Raw genomic sequence first — 20,580 nt, forward strand, 5'->3', positions numbered from 1 at the left:
TAAACATTCTAAAGTAAATCATGTGACTGTGTAAATAGGAAGTAAGCTATCATTTTTCGCCGTTTTCAAATATTACATAATCAACACGTCGTGTCTATAAATTTACTTTGTCAACATTGTTTTCAATAAAAAAATGTTTTTGCAGTGAAAGCGAAAAACATGTTTTCTTCTCAAAAACTGGCAATTATTTTTTATTTTACAGTATCTAAATCAGGAGTTTATTTACTGTGAAGCTGGTGTATTTCTTTGAGATTATTTTTAATTGTAATACAGATTCTCCGTATTCGGTACATCGACTGTATACCTCACTGGAGAAGGGTGGAGGTAGGCTGTTAAAATCCGACATAAATAGTGCACACTTAACTTTGTCACTCATACGTAGTAGTTTTCATTGAACTACGGCTACACTGTACAGTTAGTGTTAGTTAGTTTTTAAAATTCAATCAAATCCTGCGTAAACCAAGCCAGATAATGAAATAGTCAAAAATTATTTTTATTTTTATAAAATTTATATCATAAATAATTTTGGATATTTTATAAATAGGTATAAGAATATTTTTGAAGTTATACTTCTTTAGGTGCGTTTGGGAAATCAGATCAGAGTGTATTTTTGGCGTGTGACATGTAACACATAATTTATTTTTTCACACGAAAAAAAACCGCACTCGATTGGATTCGAACCATCGATTGTTCGGTTATCAGCCGAATGCACTACCTTTACGCCACAGTATGAAACTAAAATCGTGACGATTATACAGCATAATAATATTAATATTATAGTTTAGAATTGTTCCGTTACCTAGGTAGCGAATTTATTATTGTCATCCAATTGCAATTCCTTACGTAAACAAACTATTAAAAGTAATATAAGTTAAAGTGTATAGAAATAAACTAAGTGCGTACCAATAAGCGGTCCTTTTTCTTGAGTGTGTAATTTAACAAGATAAATCATAGCTAGCCGAAGAATCTAGGTAATCACAAGTTTTCTTTTTGTTTTGTTACGCCAAAGAAGTATAACTTCTAAAGCGCGTACATAAGTACACACACCGATTTTTTTAATCTATTAAGGGTTGGTTCAGGCATTATGAATTTAAAAAAATCTAACTAACACCATCTATATCAGCTATAATATGTATTCTTAATTCAACATAAACAAATTAGTATGACTGAAATTCTTATCTTTTGACCATGTCCGATCCTAAAAAGATCATAAGGGGCACCACAAAGTGGAAAAAAGGGTGTTCGCCACTTGCTCAACCTATGAGGTCCATACTCAGACTTCAAACACAAATTTAAAAACAATATGTGTATTTATTTACCAGACCCAGGATTCGAATCTGGGACCCCATGACATTATAAACCGACTCGTAAGCCGCTCGGACATTGCGGGCTGAACACTGAAGCCTACAATACCCATAGAATACCAAAACGATTATGGTTTGGTTTAGGCAGGGCTTAATTTATTTTTAAAAACTAACCAACACTACCTGCAAATTGAACTCTCAGTTCAATGAAAGCAAATAAGTTCGACTCATAAAGTTTAGTTAAATTTATGTCGAATCTTAACACCCTACCTCCACCCATCGACACTCGTACAACTAACTACATAACTAAATAGGTAAGTACTAGAAAACGGTGCGCAATAATGTGTAAGTATTTGGATACATGTATTTCATGAAACCTCTCCTAGGCATTAATGCCAATAAATGTAGTGGTCACAACGTGATTAGACTCACTAATTGTATAAATCTTTGATATTTTTATCAATCATCTTAATTATCTGGTTCATAAAAATAGTATTTTGACATATCATATTGATTTCCATAGTAACGCACGTATATATTAATAATTTAGTTACTAGGACCCCAGCAACCAATAATGGTGTCGAAATAACTTTTCATAGAAAACAGAATTGACTGAAAATGAATTTAATTCTACTTAAAGATGGCTAAAAGTATTAAAAAATGCACTGGCATCGTGTTCTGTTATATTGCAAAAGTTTCAAATGTCTAGCTAGTCGGGAAGTTAGTTAAAACTTGATTGCAAGATTTGTACCGGAATAAGAACCACCGGACAAATAAAAATACGAGCTTAGGAAAACGTTGTAAAAATAAAAATAAGCTTGGTTGGTGATCGCATCCATAGCTTAATTGTTAAAGCACACTGCCCGGATTGCGATGGTTCGAAATAGCTTACGAAAATAAAAATAATCTTCTTCTTTTCATGCCAAATCCGTTATTTGGCGTCGGTGGGAAGTTCGGCCATTTTTCCCTGTCCATCGCTGTTCCAAATACTTTGACCTTACTCACTGGATATCTTCCATTCAATGATAAGATGTCGAATTTGATATTAGGGGATACCGCATAATGTCGTCAAAGTATAATAACTATCTCGTTTTTATTTATCTGATTACTTCTTTGGTCTTTTTCATTATTGACATAATTCATTACTAATTTGTCTTTACAGCTGATATGGACTATGCGTCTGTACATCCATATTTCAAAAGCTTCAAGTTTTCTAAGATTTGTGTCCACTCCTTCACTCCATATAATACGGCTGAAAAGAGTCCTAGTTTAGGCTGTGGCTAAGGAATCCAATCACGAGCCAAAATTTTGATCCCGCGATTACAATTTGACAATCCCGGGATCGGCGTTTTTTTGATAGTTAATATTATTTGGTACAGCGGCAAACACATTTTGAAAATACCCTATATACTGGATTATTTGTTAGTTTGGGTTAATTTAGGTTAGGTTAGGTTAGGTTTGGTTATGTTAACCTAACAAATAATCCAGTATATCGGCTATTTTCAAAATGTGTTTGCCGCTGTATTCCACATAACCGAGTTGTACCTATTATTTTTTTATTTATACAAATAGCATTGATAAAATCGGTCAAAAATATCGAGTATAGTCTATACTATTGAAAACATATGTTACATATACATTGTTAATATTGTGTACGTTCAATCTTGGAAATACATGGGTTTAATGGAGTAAATAATATTGTAATATAGATAATAAATGTAGAAGTTAAACAGTTTTCTTTATTTATTTAAGAAACATTAATAAAATTCGGGGTAGAAACAGGTGTCTGCCTGCACATCCATGGTACTGGCGGTTAGTTAAATAAACGAATTTATTATTTTTCTGATGTTCTTACTATTACGTTTGACATAAAAAATGGTTATTTATTATCCGTGAGCATCCGACGATTCCCCCTGTGACATGTGCAGGTACACACACTTCACTAACATAATTTTGTACACATATTAATTGATTGGCATTGATAAAAAATCACTCCTAAAGGTTTTTGGATTATGTTTACTAATCCCGGGATTCATAAGTATCTGAAATTGTCCGGGATCCAGGGATTGGATTCCCTAGTCGTGGCTATATAGTATTTTTCTCAATCGAGTAAAAGTGGCCCTGGCAAACCTTGGTTTCTCAACTCGACATTTCAGTTCAAAAGTATGGTCCCAGAGTGCAACCTAAGTATACAATAGAATGTGCTCTCTCCAATGATACTCTCGACTTATTTGGTCTTTTTAGTATTTAGATTAAAGCCATATTTGTTATAAACCTTCGTAGCCCTATTAATTATTTGCAAACCTTCTGGACTGTATACAACGAGCACTGTATCGTCGGCATACCGTAGGCTATTCAGATGGACTCCATTTACTTTGATTCCATCTTTTGAACACATCGTTAAAAAATTCAAATATCTATCTTCCTTACCTTGGGTGAATCCTGAACCCACGTTTTCAAAGAATAATCTATCAGCCTGTCTGGTCCTCCGGAACTGTTCGTTCATGATGCAAAGGAAAGTCGGACCAGCCTGAGTGCCAGGAACTAATCTCTCCAGCGCACCCCCGACAGACAAGTCCACGTCTAGATGGTTTCTGTAAAGGGTCTTCAGAATTGCGATATTCTGAAAAAGAACATTAAAATTTTTACGTTATAATATTGGGCACAATCTCCGATGGGTATCGGTCGCGCTTCTAGGCTACTTGATTGTCGGTTACGATAAAATAGGGTAAGCATGAAAAATAACCGAATTACCGGTAAATATATGATATCAATACCAGTGTATCATGTATTAAAATTACAAGTCATGTAGTAAATATAATTATTATGGCAATGAGGCATTAAAAAAGTAACAACAAATTTTACACGATTTAATTCTATGGATAGTAATTACACAGTATGACAGAGTATATTTACATAATTCTTTTTTGGAAGAGGAATTTCAGAAGAAGAACACTTCAATGAGACAAAATAATATTGCGGCACTTCATAAAATCTTAACGTACCTACACCAATATAGGATTGTTAGAAATTGCCGTTTCAGCTATGAATAATTTTACCGGTAATTCGGTTATGAGATATAGCTGTATTTACCGGTAAACTCTTAATTTGATGAAAAGCAATACAGATTTTTTTCTTTATTTGTTAATATTATAATAATTTATTGGAATTTGCAAAAGCTTTAGATTGATTACCACAGCTTTTAAAAGAAGTTTACACTTTCAGAGATATTGTATGTGAAAAATTGATTTTTCTATGCAGCTAAAATTTTTTTCAAGGACTTTCATGGTTGTTTGTAATCATAATAAATGTTGGGTTGTCATCGTGCGATACTTCTCCTTCTTTATGCGACATTTATACTATTACTACTATTCTATTAAAATATTCAAATCTCTCAACGATTCTGATAGTGATAGATAATCAGTTCTTCGTTACCCTTGCGTCTATAGTATCTCCATATTCATCGAAGGTCCTTGCTTCAGGTAGGCCACAGTATCTTCTGTATTCATTGTAATAGGCGAGGCCGTGATCTCTGTCTCGTTGGAAGTCAGTTGCTCTTAAGTCAATTCCAAATCGGACTCCTGGACATGCAAACATTTTGTCTGTAATCTGCAATGGAAAATTTTAATTAGATTCAGACATAGTTTACTTACTCGAGGAGCTGAGGACTGAAAGGAGTAAATTTGACTTCAGAGTTAAAATAGTAATTAATATACGATTGTAAATTTTATGTAACTATTTTCAAATTTCTCAACAGATTCATAATAATAACTCGAAGAAAAAATATTGATTTTATTTATGTTTATTATTATCTTAGTAATATTAAAAATACCACAAACAAGGTAAAACAGTCAAGTTATATGTGTTGATATGAAAACAATAACATCATTTTATATACAGGATTGGATGCTAATGGTAGAATTCTTTCATAAATAACCTTTCATGTGGTGATTGAAAACTGCTTTACATGATACTTTTAATCCTCGGGTATTATCAATATATTATGGATTCATCATCAACAATGGCCTGAATTTATCCACTGCAGGATGAAGGCCTTTGTTATTTCACTCCTCTCGGTCTAAAACTTATTTACAATAACTTAACACTTTCCGAATTAAACCGAATTAAACCGAATAATCCCGAATAGATAATTGATGCCAGTTAGATTATTCACAACTATGCCCGATAAGTACTGACGTGTAAAAAACACCAAATTGAAATATGAAGGCTGCCACATCGAAATTTCATCTCGGGTCTCAGATTTTGCATGTTCCGACCGTGTAAAAATTATTTAAAAAAAATATATAACACCGTGGTGAAAGCTCGTTGCTAGCCTATTATTCAAAGCTTATCTTCTTAAGAAAAATAATTTTAATTGCCCGTTAACGTATTTCAATATTACAAATTATAAAAATAATATAATTTTCCTAATTTTTCAACAATATCTGTATGTAGGTATGTATTATAGATTGATTGCTCGCTTGCCTAAAAGTACAAAAATAATATACTCATTGATAATTTTAGGGCGTTGTGTAAAAATCTTTACACACTAAGGGGAACCGTGAAATAAAAATAAACGCTGAGTACCTCCGCTACACGGAAGTACTTTGGAACATGTATATGTTTAACCCAGTCTCTCAAAAGGTTACCGACCACTGATGTAGATGGTGTTTGTTACTTTTTAAAATTCAATTAAGCCCTAATCCAAGTCATATTAGATAATAGTCAAAAGATATTCTTTTATTTATTAAATATCTAAAATTATGCCATTAAACCGTACACAGTTTTAGATATTTTATAAATAGAAGAATATTTTTTATCGTCGATTTGTTTAGTCTAGTATTCACTTATGAACGTATATTTGTATTAGTAAGGTTAAAATATGAAATAATAATTGAAAAAATACATATTAGTAATAAAATAAAATAAAAAAATATTTGTCGGAAGTTGGATTAAAACCCACGCCAACAGAACTTCAATTCAATTTTTATACAATTACTGCAGCCTTAGACCGCTCGGCCACCGTGCTCTTCGTCATGATGTGAAAAATTGTAATAGAATAGTAATGGTAACATTTTGCGTTACACTCAAATTTGTGCACACAATTTTAATATCACGGTTAGCGGTAAAACATATACAATATGTTAATAGTTTGACAGTCGGGTTAACTCACATTGATACTATATGAATAAAACCCACCAGTTATTTGATACAGTAAATATCTATGGTTCAACATGATATTATATGAATGTAATATGACAATTTAAATATCACGCACCTGTTCCACAAAAATGTTGTCAGATTCTTCCATATTTTGAGTTACCATGCCCATAGTAAGTTGGTCGATGCTTGTGCCTGTCTCAAGTATCGTGGGCCGGTTGAACCAATCGCTTATCTGGATGGTGGATTGAGGGGCCCGAGTCTGACTCAACATTCTGGAATATACAGCAAAGATACACATTTTATGGAACTATTGGATATATTTAAAAAAATGTCTCTAAGATAAGAGTAATATAAATAATTTCAGTTACTTGGTATTTTTTAAAATGAGTTTATTACTAGGTAATAATTACGAAGCGAAGATGCGACGGGTGGAGGTAGTGTTTTTTGTTTTTCGCATGGTTTAATTGAATTTTAAAAACTAACGCCATCTGTAAATTGTAGTCTTATTTCAATGAAAACAAATACGTATGACTGACAAAGTTTAGTATGCACTATTTATGGCGGTTCTTAACAGCCTACCCCCACTCTTCGCCATTGCTAGGTATTCACCACAAATGAAAGGTCTACTTTAAAAAAATCGATAAATACACATTTCTTTTTGTGTGTAATTGTACTGTTCCATTAAAATCTTTTTTGCGGGTTGGGTTTCATGCACTATGCGCACTCACCAATTGAAAATACACACTGACACAGATTATATTAAATTTAATTCTTGTAAATATATATTATATATAAATATATATTATATATAAATATATATTATATATATTAAGTATATAAATTAATACTTACATAACATAACGTAAAAACCTTTAATAAGTAAATAAGCAAGTGTAAAATCTGATGTTGAACTAGTATTGGTCCAATAGATGTTTTAGTTATTTAAGAGTGTGCATTTACTATTGGTAAATGTGCATAGTGCTTGAAGATATCGAAATACGAAACCCGGGAGTCGCAAAAATTGAGTCAAATAGAAAAACATAAGTATTATACTGACTGAAACAAAACTACTTGAAATCTCAGTGTAGCCATATTCCAACAAAAATTAATAAAATAATGCCACAATCCAAAACTAGTAACTACTTTGTATCAAAATTGTTTTCTTGAATACTGTGTAATGAATTTGTTAATAGTGGCATAGAGTAATTTTCAGAGTTTTGGATGCTGCATAACTCGAAAAATAAGCAATTTACTATTATCTATTAAATACAGACACGCGTATTAGGAGATTGTGTAGGTATTTAAAAATACAATTAAACTATTTTTTTAATAGACCCTTTCCATGTTTTAAATTTGGACAGCCATGTAGCACAGTATCTATTACCGTTCAGGACAGTTGCACCAAGGGACGAATTGACGACCATTGTGTCTACTAGAGGTGAGTTGGAAATACTGTCACCAGTTTGTGTACTCAAGTTTCGGATGAAACAACCCATACTAAGTATTTGTGGCCCAATAAACTTATTCCAAAAAACTTGTGATGATATCATCGCGAGTCGCTGTTCTGTGCACTCGCCAGGTGGTAGACTTTCAACACTATTGACATTAAATGCGCACGAACGAAATAGCACTTGAATATAGGTATATTTAAATTTATTAGTATGAATAATAATCAGTCATAAATTTTGTGTCGCAGAACAGTGGTGAGGTGACGGCTTAGCCTTGTTCTATACCGCTCAAAACATGTTTAAAATAAAAAAATCACCGTTATTCATGTTTGTTAACAATAATATTGTAATCTAACAGAAAAACAACTCATAAATATAAAATTTTATAATAAATGGGACTTTTCAACAAGCGGAGCTCAGCGTATTTTTAGCGATTATATTGAAGCCGATACACAGTCTGAGTTCCCTGAGCCGATGCGTATTTTAAAATATTAATAATATGGAGTTGGTTTTAGTTTCAGTTGAGTATGAAACTTTTGTCGCATACGCACGCCAAAAGATCTATATAGTATTCCAAATACTAGTAAGTATTTTGGAACAAGTTTATATACTAAGTATTTTTTATACTGGTAGTAAGTATACTTAGTCTTCAAAATCGACCAGTTTTCCCATCTCTAATTTCCACACACTTCTGTGTATATCCACCGATATAAGTTGTCCGCTGAGTGAAGGCGCCACATGCTAGCATTTGACATAATTATTATCATTCAATCCTTTTTATACTGTGATGAGCTTAGTTATAAATTCGAACACTGGACAATTTATGATGGTATATTATGTATAGTTGTGTTGGAAATGTCTTGAAATATCCTAGACTCCTGTTGGAAATAGTGTCCGGAAACTTGTACGTATGCCGTATCACACTTCACGGTGAAATGTTGTATCGGAAATATATGGCCGTATATTAAAGACCGTCCAACCTCTTTTGGTCCATAAAATTCATGTACCTACTTATAAATAAAACACGGTTCTTGTCGGTTTACCTAGTGTCTACCCTCAGATAAGAATGAGAACAGTTCATGCTCGAGTCATTTCTTATAGACCTACCATCCTTCGATTTTTACACATAATAAATAATTAACCAGACATTACAGTTAAACACAATTGGTATAACATGCAGTGAGATTAATACGGCGTTCGAATGGACCGCAACACAAGTTCCTGTTCGCGGTATCCTAAATATTGCATTCCGGTTCGAGAAGTGTATACGAAACTTCTAGGAATCATAGAAGATTCATGTTGAGTCTTCGGCGTGAACAGACGTGTTTTCAATAAATTTATGTCGCCGTCTAATTACAAATAATTGCTTTGCTTAATTAGTTATTTCGCTCATAAACGATCATTATTGGTGTTTCATAAAAATTTGTTAACGTTGTACAAATTGTTTCGATTTAGTTCATCTTATATTTATAATAATTATTAATAATAACGATTTTGTAGTTAATAAATAAACGGGATAGTTTAATATTGTAATTTTGTAATTTCTTATTATTATTATGGATTAAGGCAACAATTTAATATCGTACTTTGTGTTTAGTTATAATGACCTACACTCCGGTAAAACTAAGTGATCTTGCAAAATCCTAAGGTAGCAACCGTTCAGACATTTAAATCATATTGGCAGCAAAGGCATAGTAATATGCCGCTCAAACGGACCCCTCCTCGTGGGGAATCGCTACCGGACATTCCAGGCCCTGCAAAAACTGCTTCAGGAATCGGAACACGCGTACGCGAGCGGTCAAAAAAGGAACGCTCGCCGAAGAGCCCCAAATCACAACAAGATAAGGCCTCTACTGCTGAAGATGGAGAAAGAGAGCCAAAGCAAAAGAAAACCAAACAAATAAGCCACCAGCCTGCACCCCCGAGTACGTCGGATGTCGAAAGCGACTGCAACGTCGTTATAGATTCAGCAGTATCGGACACCACAACCGAGCCTGAAAATAATGTCATCTATGATGACATACAAACGTGCTTACATGAAGTGCACTCCTCCCTTAGGGCTGACTCTAAAGATAAGCTACATAATGCCCTACTAAGCCTTTCCGAGGCTGTTGGAAGGCAGAATTTGTGCATGGCCAAGCTGGAGATAAAAGTCGTAGCGCAGGAATGCGAGATTAAGGGCCTGCAGATTCAACTTCGTGATAAGCAATTAAGCATTGAAAATCAAAACCTGGCCATTGCTGATTTAAGAGAGCAGACGAAAACTCTCAAAACTGCCACATTACAAATCAACAAGGAGCCTACCATCACTGCCCCCCCTATTGATACCACCTGGGCTAGTGCGTTAGGAAGGCGGCAGCGTCCGGCAGCGGCGCCATTCACGGCACCTGCTGTCACCGGGTCAGCATTTCCTTCGCTGTTGCCGCTAGCACCAAGGCCTGGAGTCCTCTTTTTCCCTACGGGAGAAGGAGAAAAACGATCGGAAACGACAAGAGAGCTCATCAAGAAGTCCCTTAACCCCAGGGATATTGGGGTACAAATAACGGAAATTAGAAGCGTCAGAAACGGAGGTGTTATCGTACACCCCCGCTCTGAGGACGAGGCCAAGCGTCTCGTCAGCGCTCTGGAGACCTCAGAGACTGCTCTGAGTGTTAAACTTGCAGGAAAAAAGCAGCCTCGCATTATTATTTTTAATATGCCGGCTTCCACTACAGAACCCCAGCTTCGGGAGGCAATTTACAACTCTACAAGAGAGCAAACGGGTCTATCTGAGGAGGCCTACCAGGCCGTACGCCTCAGCCACAAGGCGGGTCCCAGGACTGGCAGATGCCATTATATCACGTATGTACCTGCCGCGGTGTGGTCTGCTCTCATTGCAGATGACAGACTGTACATGGGGTGGGACTCTTTCCCACTCCAGAACTATCTAGGGGTAACCAAGTGCAATAAATGCCACTTATATGGGCACATGGCCAAATCATGCTCGGCAAAAGACGTCACCTGTTCTTACTGTGCCGAACCAGGCCACGACCGTGCGGACTGCCCCGTGAAGGAAGCTTCACCAAAATGCGTTGCCTGCCGCCGTCACAAGCGGCCATATGACCACCCGACCCATAGTGCAACATGTCCGGCTCGCCTGTATGCGGAGCAGAGGGAGCGATCAATGACGGACTACTCAATTGAAATCCCTCACCCATCCTCAGCATGACTCGCTTATAATAAGCATCATTCAACAACTTCCGCACCTCGGTCATGCGAGATTTATTATCAAAATGTAAGAGGCCTAAAAACTAAAGTAAATACATTTAAAGAGGGTATATTGTGTGCCCGACCATCGATAATTGCTCTAAGCGAAACATGGCTCGACGACACCATATCGGCCAATGAGCTGTTCGGAAGTGAATATTCTGTGCATAGAACAGACCGTCGAAATGGTAGACGAGGTGGGGGCGTTTTGCTGGCAATTAGAAATGGGGTAGCATTATCCACACAAACTTTATATCCAACCAGATCAAATTTAACTGAATATGATTTTGATTTTAATTTGTGTAAAGTTAATTTTAACTTTTGTTCACTGTACTTGGCCGCTGTATACTTCCCTCCCGGCAGCTCAGCGACTACATACAGTGATTTTTTTCACATAATAGAAAATTTGGTACTGCCCAACAAAAAACTAATTATTTTGGGAGATTTTAATTTGTATTCCGCTGGTATAATTGAATCTGATTATACCAGCTTTAATAATTTATTTAATTTAAAACAATTTTCTTCTGTGAAAAATAGTCTCGGTCGGACGCTTGATTTGGTGCTATCTAACGTTGGTTGCACGGTGGTCAGCGCGTGTGATGAGCCTCTCGTTCCTGAAGATGTCTATCATCCCTCTACTTGCACAATTTTATCTTTTAAGCATGTATCGCACAGAAATGATTCGTCGATTCCTCCACTGAATAGGCATAATCCGCAATGGAATTTTTCAAATGGAAATTTTTTAGCGCTGTATAATTCTTTGAGTACTACAGATTGGACCTCTTTATATGAACAAATTGATGTAAACACGGCATTAGCTATTTTTTATAATAAATTTTATAATAGTTTGGACTCCTGTTTCCCTCGCCGGCTCGTTCATCTACCGAAGTACTCATATCCTAAGTGGTTTACGCCAGAAATTATTTATAATCTAAGGTCAAAGGCATATTATCATGCACTGTGGAAAAAACATAGACGGACTGCAGATTATAGTAAATTTTCCTGTCTTAGAAACTCATTGAAGTGTGACATCTCTTCGGCTCACAAATCATATCTAACGTCGATTGGTCGAAATATTGTCTCAGATCCTAATTGTTTTTGGAAATATATTCATTCGCTTAGTTCCAGTAGTACTACAAAAGACAATGCCATGATGACGTTGAATAATGATCCTATAGAGAACCATGTTATATCTGATGCATTTGCTAAGCATTTTGAATCACTTTATAGCTCAATAGAGCCGCTACTTGACCCCGATTCTGCTGGTCCTTCGTCTGCAACGCAAGATATTCAAATCTCAGCTTTTGACGAGAAAGATATGGAATATGGGTTTTCAAATTTGTCTCCCAAAAGTTCATTTGGTCCAGATGGCTTGCCACCTTATGTGGTTAAGGGCTGTTACGAACATATATCCTTTCCGCTTAAACATATATTTAATTTAATCATAGCATCCAGCACTTTTCCTGATGCATGGAAAATAACCCGCCTAAGGCCGCTTCATAAAAAGGGATCTAGATCAGAGATCTCTAACTATAGGCCAATAGCAGTTCTTTCGGCTCCATGTAAATTATTTGAATCGATATTACATATAAACATCAACCGTCAAATAGACTCTCGCCTCTCCGATTCGCAGCATGGTTTTCGACTTAGGCGGTCCACAGTAACAAATCTTATAGTGTATAATAATTTTATTTCAAATTCTATGGATAAGTCAATTCAAGTTGATTCTGTGTACACAGATATTTCCAAGGCATTTGATCGTGTTGATCACGATATTTTATTACAAAAGCTTTGTACATTTGGCGCGTCATATAGTATAATATGTTTTTTTGCTTCTTATTTGAAAAATCGCCGTCAATTTGTTGATTACCATGGGAATGAATCGCGGATTTTTAGAACAAACTCTGGTGTTCCTCAAGGTTCAAATCTTGGCCCAATTTTGTTTTTAATATTTTTTGATGATATTGTCAAAGTTATAACCAATTCTTCTTGTTTGCTATTCGCAGATGATCTTAAACTTTTTCGAACTATTGAAACCCCATTATGCTGTGCGATGTTGCAGTCTGACCTAGATGCTATCTCGCAATGGTCTATCTTAAATAAACTTGAATTCGCTACCTCCAAATGTAATATTATTTCATTCAATCGTTCAAGGCACACCTTATTGTTCCCATACACATTGTCTGGTATAATATTGAGTAGGGTAACGGAGATAAAAGATTTGGGAGTATTGTATGATACAAAGTTCACTTTCAATCAGCATATTCTTAACATCAGTACTAGATCTAGCAAAATGCTTGGTTTTGTTATGAGGGTTTCAAAATCATTCGAAAACGTCCGAGTGCTACGTACATTATACGTATCATTTGTGTTGAGTATTCTTGAATATGCCAGCATTATTTGGAGTCCTAATAGGTTCATGCACACAATTAAGCTGGATCGAGTCCACAATAGATTTCTTAGATTTCTCTACTTAAGAACATACGGGTTCTTTCCTTATGATAATGACAATAAAATGAATTTCCCGACTCGTTTTCTTCTGGGTATGCTATCAATGCAATCCCTGTCTACCCGAAGAGTGATTGTTCTTTTAAAGCATTTCTTTTTACTTCTTCGTGGGTTCATTTACAATCCGCATATACTGGCAAATATTAATTTTCATGTTCCCACCAATATCACTCGCAGCTCCACGGTCTTCAAGATACCTCGTCGCAGGACAGATGTTATGTTTCATGATGCTGTGTATCGTGCAATTAGCTTATTTGATGGCACCATAAAGGTTGATTTGTTTTTTATTAATTATATAATGTTTGTAGACGTTTTAAATAGGATAAATTTATAATTGTATATATTATCATATTTCTTTAATATTTACACATGCTGTCTTTTCCACTTTCTTGTCATATTAGTTGTTATTTGTAATTAAGATATTTTTATATATTTGTATGTATTATGTATTATGGCGCATTGGCCAAAAGCTGTAATGCCGTAATACTCTTTTTTATAAATAAATAAATAAATAGTAAAAAATAATATTCATGATCCTCAATTTTCGTCTGTGGCGCCGACATCATTATATCCTAATCTTGCATTCCCCAAATTTAAAGACAATTACTCCATTTGACCATCTGTGCTTGGCATGTATACTTCTATAAACTTAATACAATTTAATAATATGTTATATTATTATAAATATGTGAATATTTTCAGAAAATTATCGAGCGCTTCGTTTGATAAGATTTTCCATTTCGAGCGCTGTAAATAAATAGTCATCATGTCAATAGGTAATTGTTTGAGGAGCTCGCGCGTCCTGTAAACACTGAATGTTATCATTCAATATCAGTGTTACTGCCAGCTATCCAGTTTTTCACTCTTTCCGCACCCCATTTCATATGTAATCGCAAATACACCCTCATTTTTATACAGTCCAATTGATTCAACGATCTCCTTTGCGATTAAAACCTACCTTAAAAATCCAGCGATATTTGTATGGAAGAATCTGAAGGCGCCGTGGGCATGTTCACTGGATACAGCTGGATTGACATTTGGGTTGTAGTCGTTAACAAATCCTGGAGTGTTGAATGCGATGCCTCTTTGAAGCATATTATTGCCACCTGAAAGATATAATATTAACTATTATTATTTAATCCATGTTATTTACCAGATTAATGCCAGCACTTTTAGTCAGTGTTAGGGATTCCAATCCCGGTATCCAGAGCTATTTTCGATACCTATGAATCTCGGGATTGATAAACAAAATCTCGAAGCTTTCGGGATTTTTTTTTTTTATCAATTTTTATGGAAAATAAAAGAAAAACGAAAATACTGAAAGTGGCACCGTGTACCAACACGACGGACAACACAATGGACGGCTCTTGCACAAACTTTCTACATCCCGAGGGGGGTTCCCAATAGCACCTACTACAGGATTATGCCAGGAAGATATGCAGACAGTAAGTTTTATTTTTAAAGCATTCGTCACAACTAGGGATACCAATCCCGTGATCCCGAATCCCGGGATCCCGAGCTATTTTCGATACCTATGAATCCCGGGATTGGTAAACATAATCCCGAAACTTTTGGGATCGATTTTTTCATCAATTTTTATGGAAAATAAAAAAAAACGAAAATATAATAGAAAAATACTTTTAATAACAAATAACTACATTAGAAATAAACTGAGTTTGGATGAAGTTTGATTTATACCCATGTGTAAGTTGCCGATTCATTTTGTTTTTTCATATAAATTAATAAAACTGAGAAAGATAGGAAAAAAACAATGCTTTGCACTATTAACAAAGTAATTCCACCATGATCTCATACGTTTTACAGCAGTTTCATATTTGGCTGACTAATTAGATTTATGAAGCGGAAAGGCCATAAGTACACCATGCTTTGCTTTACTATTTTAAATCTCGCTAACCCATTCATTAAGTCTTTACTATCAGAAACAGCAACCTCTTATTAAATTCACATTATTATTTATATTACAATATTATTTACTCCGTTAAACTTATGTATTTCCACAGTGACACACACAAAATGCCGCCCCTAGGCAACGCCAGAATACCGCCCCATTTTGTTATACAGTATTTTTTATCACCCTTTCATGACTCCAATATTTAAGAAACATGTTGTATGAATACATTACTAACAAAATATACCACTAAGCCTAATTTAAATGCCATCTCTACTTTAATAGACAATATTGAGAGCACACGGATTCAGATACATTTATAAATACTACACCTGACAACTTGCATGTATCATTGCTGCTCACCAAGGACGTGTCGTCCAATGACAACGGAAGTAAACTAGACATCACGACCCCGACAAAAAATACCGTCCTGTTAAACCTATTATGTTAATTAATACATTTTATTTCCAACCAATGAGCTGAATTTTAGCTAAGCTATGGTACCTACCTATTTCTATACAATACTTAATGATTCTCCTCAATTTGCCGCCTTTCGAGTAACTGCCGGCCCCAAGCGACGCTCATTTTGCCTACCCTACGGGACGTCACTGAGCACAGATCGCGACGCTTTTTTGTGATAGCCAAGTAACATGCGACCCTTCGCCATATTGGATAAATAATCATTTTTATTAGGAAACACACAAAAAATAATGGGTGTGTGTACTTATGTACGCGCGTTAGAAGTTATACTTCTTTGGCGTAACAAAACAAAAACAAAACTTGTGATAAACTAGATTCTTTGACTAGCTCTTAATTATCTTGTAAAATTACACACTCAGGAAAAAGGACCGCTTATTGGAACGCCGTTGGTTTATTTCTATACACTTTAACTTATATTACTAAATTATTTAATGGTTTCCCGTTGTTTTTATTTTTAAAGTACCAACTGTCACTCTGACGTTTAATAGTTTGTTTACGTAAGGAATTGCAAATGGCAAAAATAAAAAATTCGCTGCCTAGGCAACGGAACAATTCTAAACTATAATATTATACTGTATATACGTCATGATCGCAGTACCATACCGTGGCGTAAAAGTAGTGCGTTCGGCTGATAACCGAACAATCGGTGGTTCGAATCCAATCGAGTGCGTTTTTTTTCGTGTGAAAAAATAAATTATGTGTTAGGTACATGTTACACGCCAAAAATACACTCTTTTATCTGGCTTACAGAGCTTCAGCAAGATAATACAATGTTCAATGCAACCACGATCAAGCGATGTATTTGGCGATAGTACATATTATTGGATTATATTGTACTGTAGTTGAAAGCCATGTATTCGATGTGATCTGAATTTCACTTGGCACTCACGAGCAATATCTATAATATTATTATAATATTGTGATATGAAAACCATTGAAGAAAGTTTTTAAATTAAAAATTTAATATTATTCCTCGACCAAAGAGGTGCAAATGTGATATAGAAATCATAATACATAACATAACAACATATTAATCAACATAATTATTTGAAAATGGAAAACGATTTTGACAGCCGCTCCGAGAAAAATCAAAAACAAAAGACATTCTATGAAAAAAATGGTCGCCCAAAAAAACCGCACATGCGCATTTCCTCACTATAAAATATCGTAGGGGTAAAAAAAAAGAGGCATATTAATCGATGCATTGATCTCACGCCTAGAACCTTTCAAACGGAGGTAGAGATAGAGACAGCGGCCGTCGAACTCACTGAGACTATTCTCACAGCGAGACGTCGCTATATTCCGAAAATCAAGTAAAATCCCATCAGGGTGGATTTTAATGATGAGGCCAGAGAGCTCATCAATACTAGAAACCAGCTACGCAAGGACTGGAACAAAGCTAGACGTACAAATCACTTCATCAAACGTGAGATCAATACTTTGCAAGGTAAAATCAAGATCAGAATCAGAACTACAAGCCTAGCATTGGGACAATAAACTCAAGGACTGCAGAATTTATACAGACGACCCGCGGAACTCGCTCTGGGCACTATCCAGGGCGATGAAAACGGGCCCGTCTGTCATATAGCCCCTCAGGCAGAACGCGACTAGTAGAAATTTCGTATACTCAGACCTCAAAAAAGCGGACGCACTTGCCGATGCGTTCGTCAATAATACTAAAATCCAGTCGGACACCGATTCAGCTACTAAAGACTTGGCGAACAACTCAATTCTTGCACTTGCGAAAGAAGATATCGATCCCGATGATGTTAAAATTGTTGAACCGCGCGAGATCTCTAGATCTATCAATACCTTGATCGCCAGAAAGGCACCCGGATGAGACAATATCACAAATTACATGTTGAAAAGACTTCCCGAGAAGGCGCGGATACATATTGCTAAGATCTTCAATGCATGTCTGCTGCGCGGATACTTTACAAAGACCTGGAAAACGGCTCACGTTGTCGCTATAGCAAAACCCAAGAAAGACCACTCTTTGGCTGTAAACTACAGACCTATAAATCTACTAGATGGCATAAGCAAACTTTTAGAGAAAGTGATCCTTCGACGCTTTCTCCCATCCCACAATCAAGTCCTCCCGGATACCCAATATGGTTTCAGGAAGGGTCTATCAACGACCCTACAACTCTCCAGAATTACCGGGATTGTGATGGCCGATATGAGGCAGCGCAAGACCACTGGTATGGTTCTGTTGGACTTCGAAAAGGCATTTGATACGGTCTGGCATGACGGTCTAATCCACAAACTTTTTACCACGAACATGCCCGTGTACATCACTAAAATCATCCAGAACTACCTGAGCGGTCGAGCGCTTTTTGCAGTGGTCAAACGGGAGAATTCATCTCGCCGCATTATTGATGCAGGGGTACCACAGGGCAGTTTGATGGGGCCCAGGCTCTTCAATCATTTCATAAGTGATATGCCAAATCCCGCCAACTGCACACTGGCGCTATACACAGATGACACAGCCATCCTTTCCACCAGCCGCCAGACTGACACGGCAATTAGGAACTTAGAAAAGGGCACTCGACAGCTAACTGATTATTTCAGTCGCTGGAGACTTAAAGTTAACGCGGAGAAGACGGAGGCGATTCTCTTCTCGCGGAGCCAAAAATCCTATAAAGGAAAAATTACTGTTTGTGACATCCCCTGTTCATTCAGTAACACTGTGAAATACCTCGAGGTATACCTTCACCATAGATTGAACCTATTAGAAGCCATGCGAAAAATCTTTATGGCGATGGGGGTTCTTAGACCCATCTTCAACCGTAGAAGTTGCCTCTCAGAAGAAAACAAAAAGGCACTATATAGCATGGTTATTAAACCAACCATGCTGTATGTATCCCCAATTTGGACTACTGACATCACCAAACAATAGAGAACAGATGCCTTCGAATCGTCTACACATCAATGCAAAACACGATGGATCGACATTGCCGAAACCATAACTAAATACAGAGAGACCTTCTTGAATAGACTGACAGAAGGGCCTCATAAGAAACCTACACTATTTGCCGACAAAATTCAAAATTTTAAGCACAAGTGCAGGGAAGCTAGGCTCCGTCATAAGATGATGCCCCCTCACTCTCCAAATCCTGATGATCCACCCCCTCCTTACTCAATTACAGGTACCTCTTCCACAGCGGATGCGGCCGGCAGTACTCTGACTCCGCCGGATCCCTTCTAGGGTCTAGCGGTAGAGATAAAAGAATGTTTGGAAGCCCTAAGAGTTAAACTAGGTAGCTTTAGAATGTACATCAGAATGAGACTCGGGCTCAAAGCCCAGGTGAGAGCTAAACTTGTGGAAAACAGAAAACCGGGTATACCCCCTAGGGACTGGGCGAACATCATTGATGTTATAAAATGATCCACACAAGATCATAATTTCAAGCCGAACATCCCGCTAAAGGATGAACTTTTTGTTTGTTGGTCCCATAAGGACAATATTCGGAAGAGGGTTTTTCTTAACTGTTTTCCCTCGAAAGACTTGTTTGAAAAGCGAAGGTAAATGTAAATTCAACAGCTCAATACTTTAACTGGATTAATGCCGCCCTAGCTCATTTCAATCTTTATCACTTTATCAGTCTCTTTGCGTTGAAGCATAAACCTATTAAAGAAGTACAAACCCAAACACAAATAATAATAAAATTGTATTCGTATTTAATCATTATGGCCTTCGACAACTGCGTACCTATTAGTAATAATTAATTAACAATCAATTACGTGTAATATATTATTTTATTAGAGGTACAACGTAGATGAAGAGATTGCATATTGTATATTTTTAACTGCATGGCTTTATGAATGAATGCGATTAACAAATGACGTAAACTCCGGTGTTTCCCAATCAAATAAAATGTACTAATTAACATACTGTAATTTTAATGTCGGTTTAGCGATGTCTAGTTTACTTCCGCTATCCTTGGACGTCACGTCCTGATCAGAAATGACACGTGCAGATTTGCTAATTACATTTTTAATTATAGGTAGGTATATATCCAAATGTTTTTGTCAGTCACTCGCGAGTTTTGAAAGTTGTCAGGTGTATTTTTAAATATATGTATTTGAAACCGTGGACTCGCAATATTTTAAATTAGATTTAGTGGTAAGCATATATTTTGTTAGTACCTAATTCATCCTTTCAACACATTTCTTACCAACCAGATTACATGCGGGAAAGGGCATTAATGTACTTACAAGACCCAACCCTAGAAATAATAGTCAGGAAACCGAGGCCTGCCTCTCAGACCTCACAAGGTTTCAGTTAGAAGAAAAGGTAGGGGAAAAAAATCCCCCCCTCGCCAGCGGATCCGGCTCATTTAAAATTTGCACGTCGAAGTCACCGGAACTCTGACAATTGTTTTGATTTTCTTTTGAAATAACGTGCTAGAAAAGTAGAATTTCCCTCACAATACGTACATTATAGTAACTTTATTATATTATATTTGGGTATTTTTTTTACTAAAAAAATTTTCCTCGATAATTACAGCATTTCGTTCAC

General features: G+C 36.1%; 1 protein-coding gene across 1 annotated transcript in view; it reads right to left on the minus strand.

The window, feature by feature from the left end:
• Positions 1–20,580, minus strand: part of LOC147073292 (peroxidase-like) — a 40,573-nt gene that overhangs the window by 6,505 nt on the left and 13,488 nt on the right. The window contains exons 7-10 of the mRNA XM_085945394.1: positions 14,628–14,775; positions 6,583–6,739; positions 4,740–4,913; positions 3,735–3,927 (exon numbers count right to left, since the gene is read on the minus strand). Of these exons, the coding sequence (XP_085801520.1) occupies positions 3,735–3,927; positions 4,740–4,913; positions 6,583–6,739; positions 14,628–14,775 (672 nt within the window). The remainder of the gene's footprint in view (positions 1–3,734; positions 3,928–4,739; positions 4,914–6,582; positions 6,740–14,627; positions 14,776–20,580) is intronic.

This window comes from Rhyacophila brunnea, unplaced genomic scaffold, assembly GCF_057557595.1.
Source record: "Rhyacophila brunnea isolate RB1 unplaced genomic scaffold, BYU_Rbru_1.0 scaffold_18, whole genome shotgun sequence".
Lineage (NCBI taxonomy): Eukaryota > Metazoa > Arthropoda > Insecta > Trichoptera > Rhyacophilidae > Rhyacophila > Rhyacophila brunnea.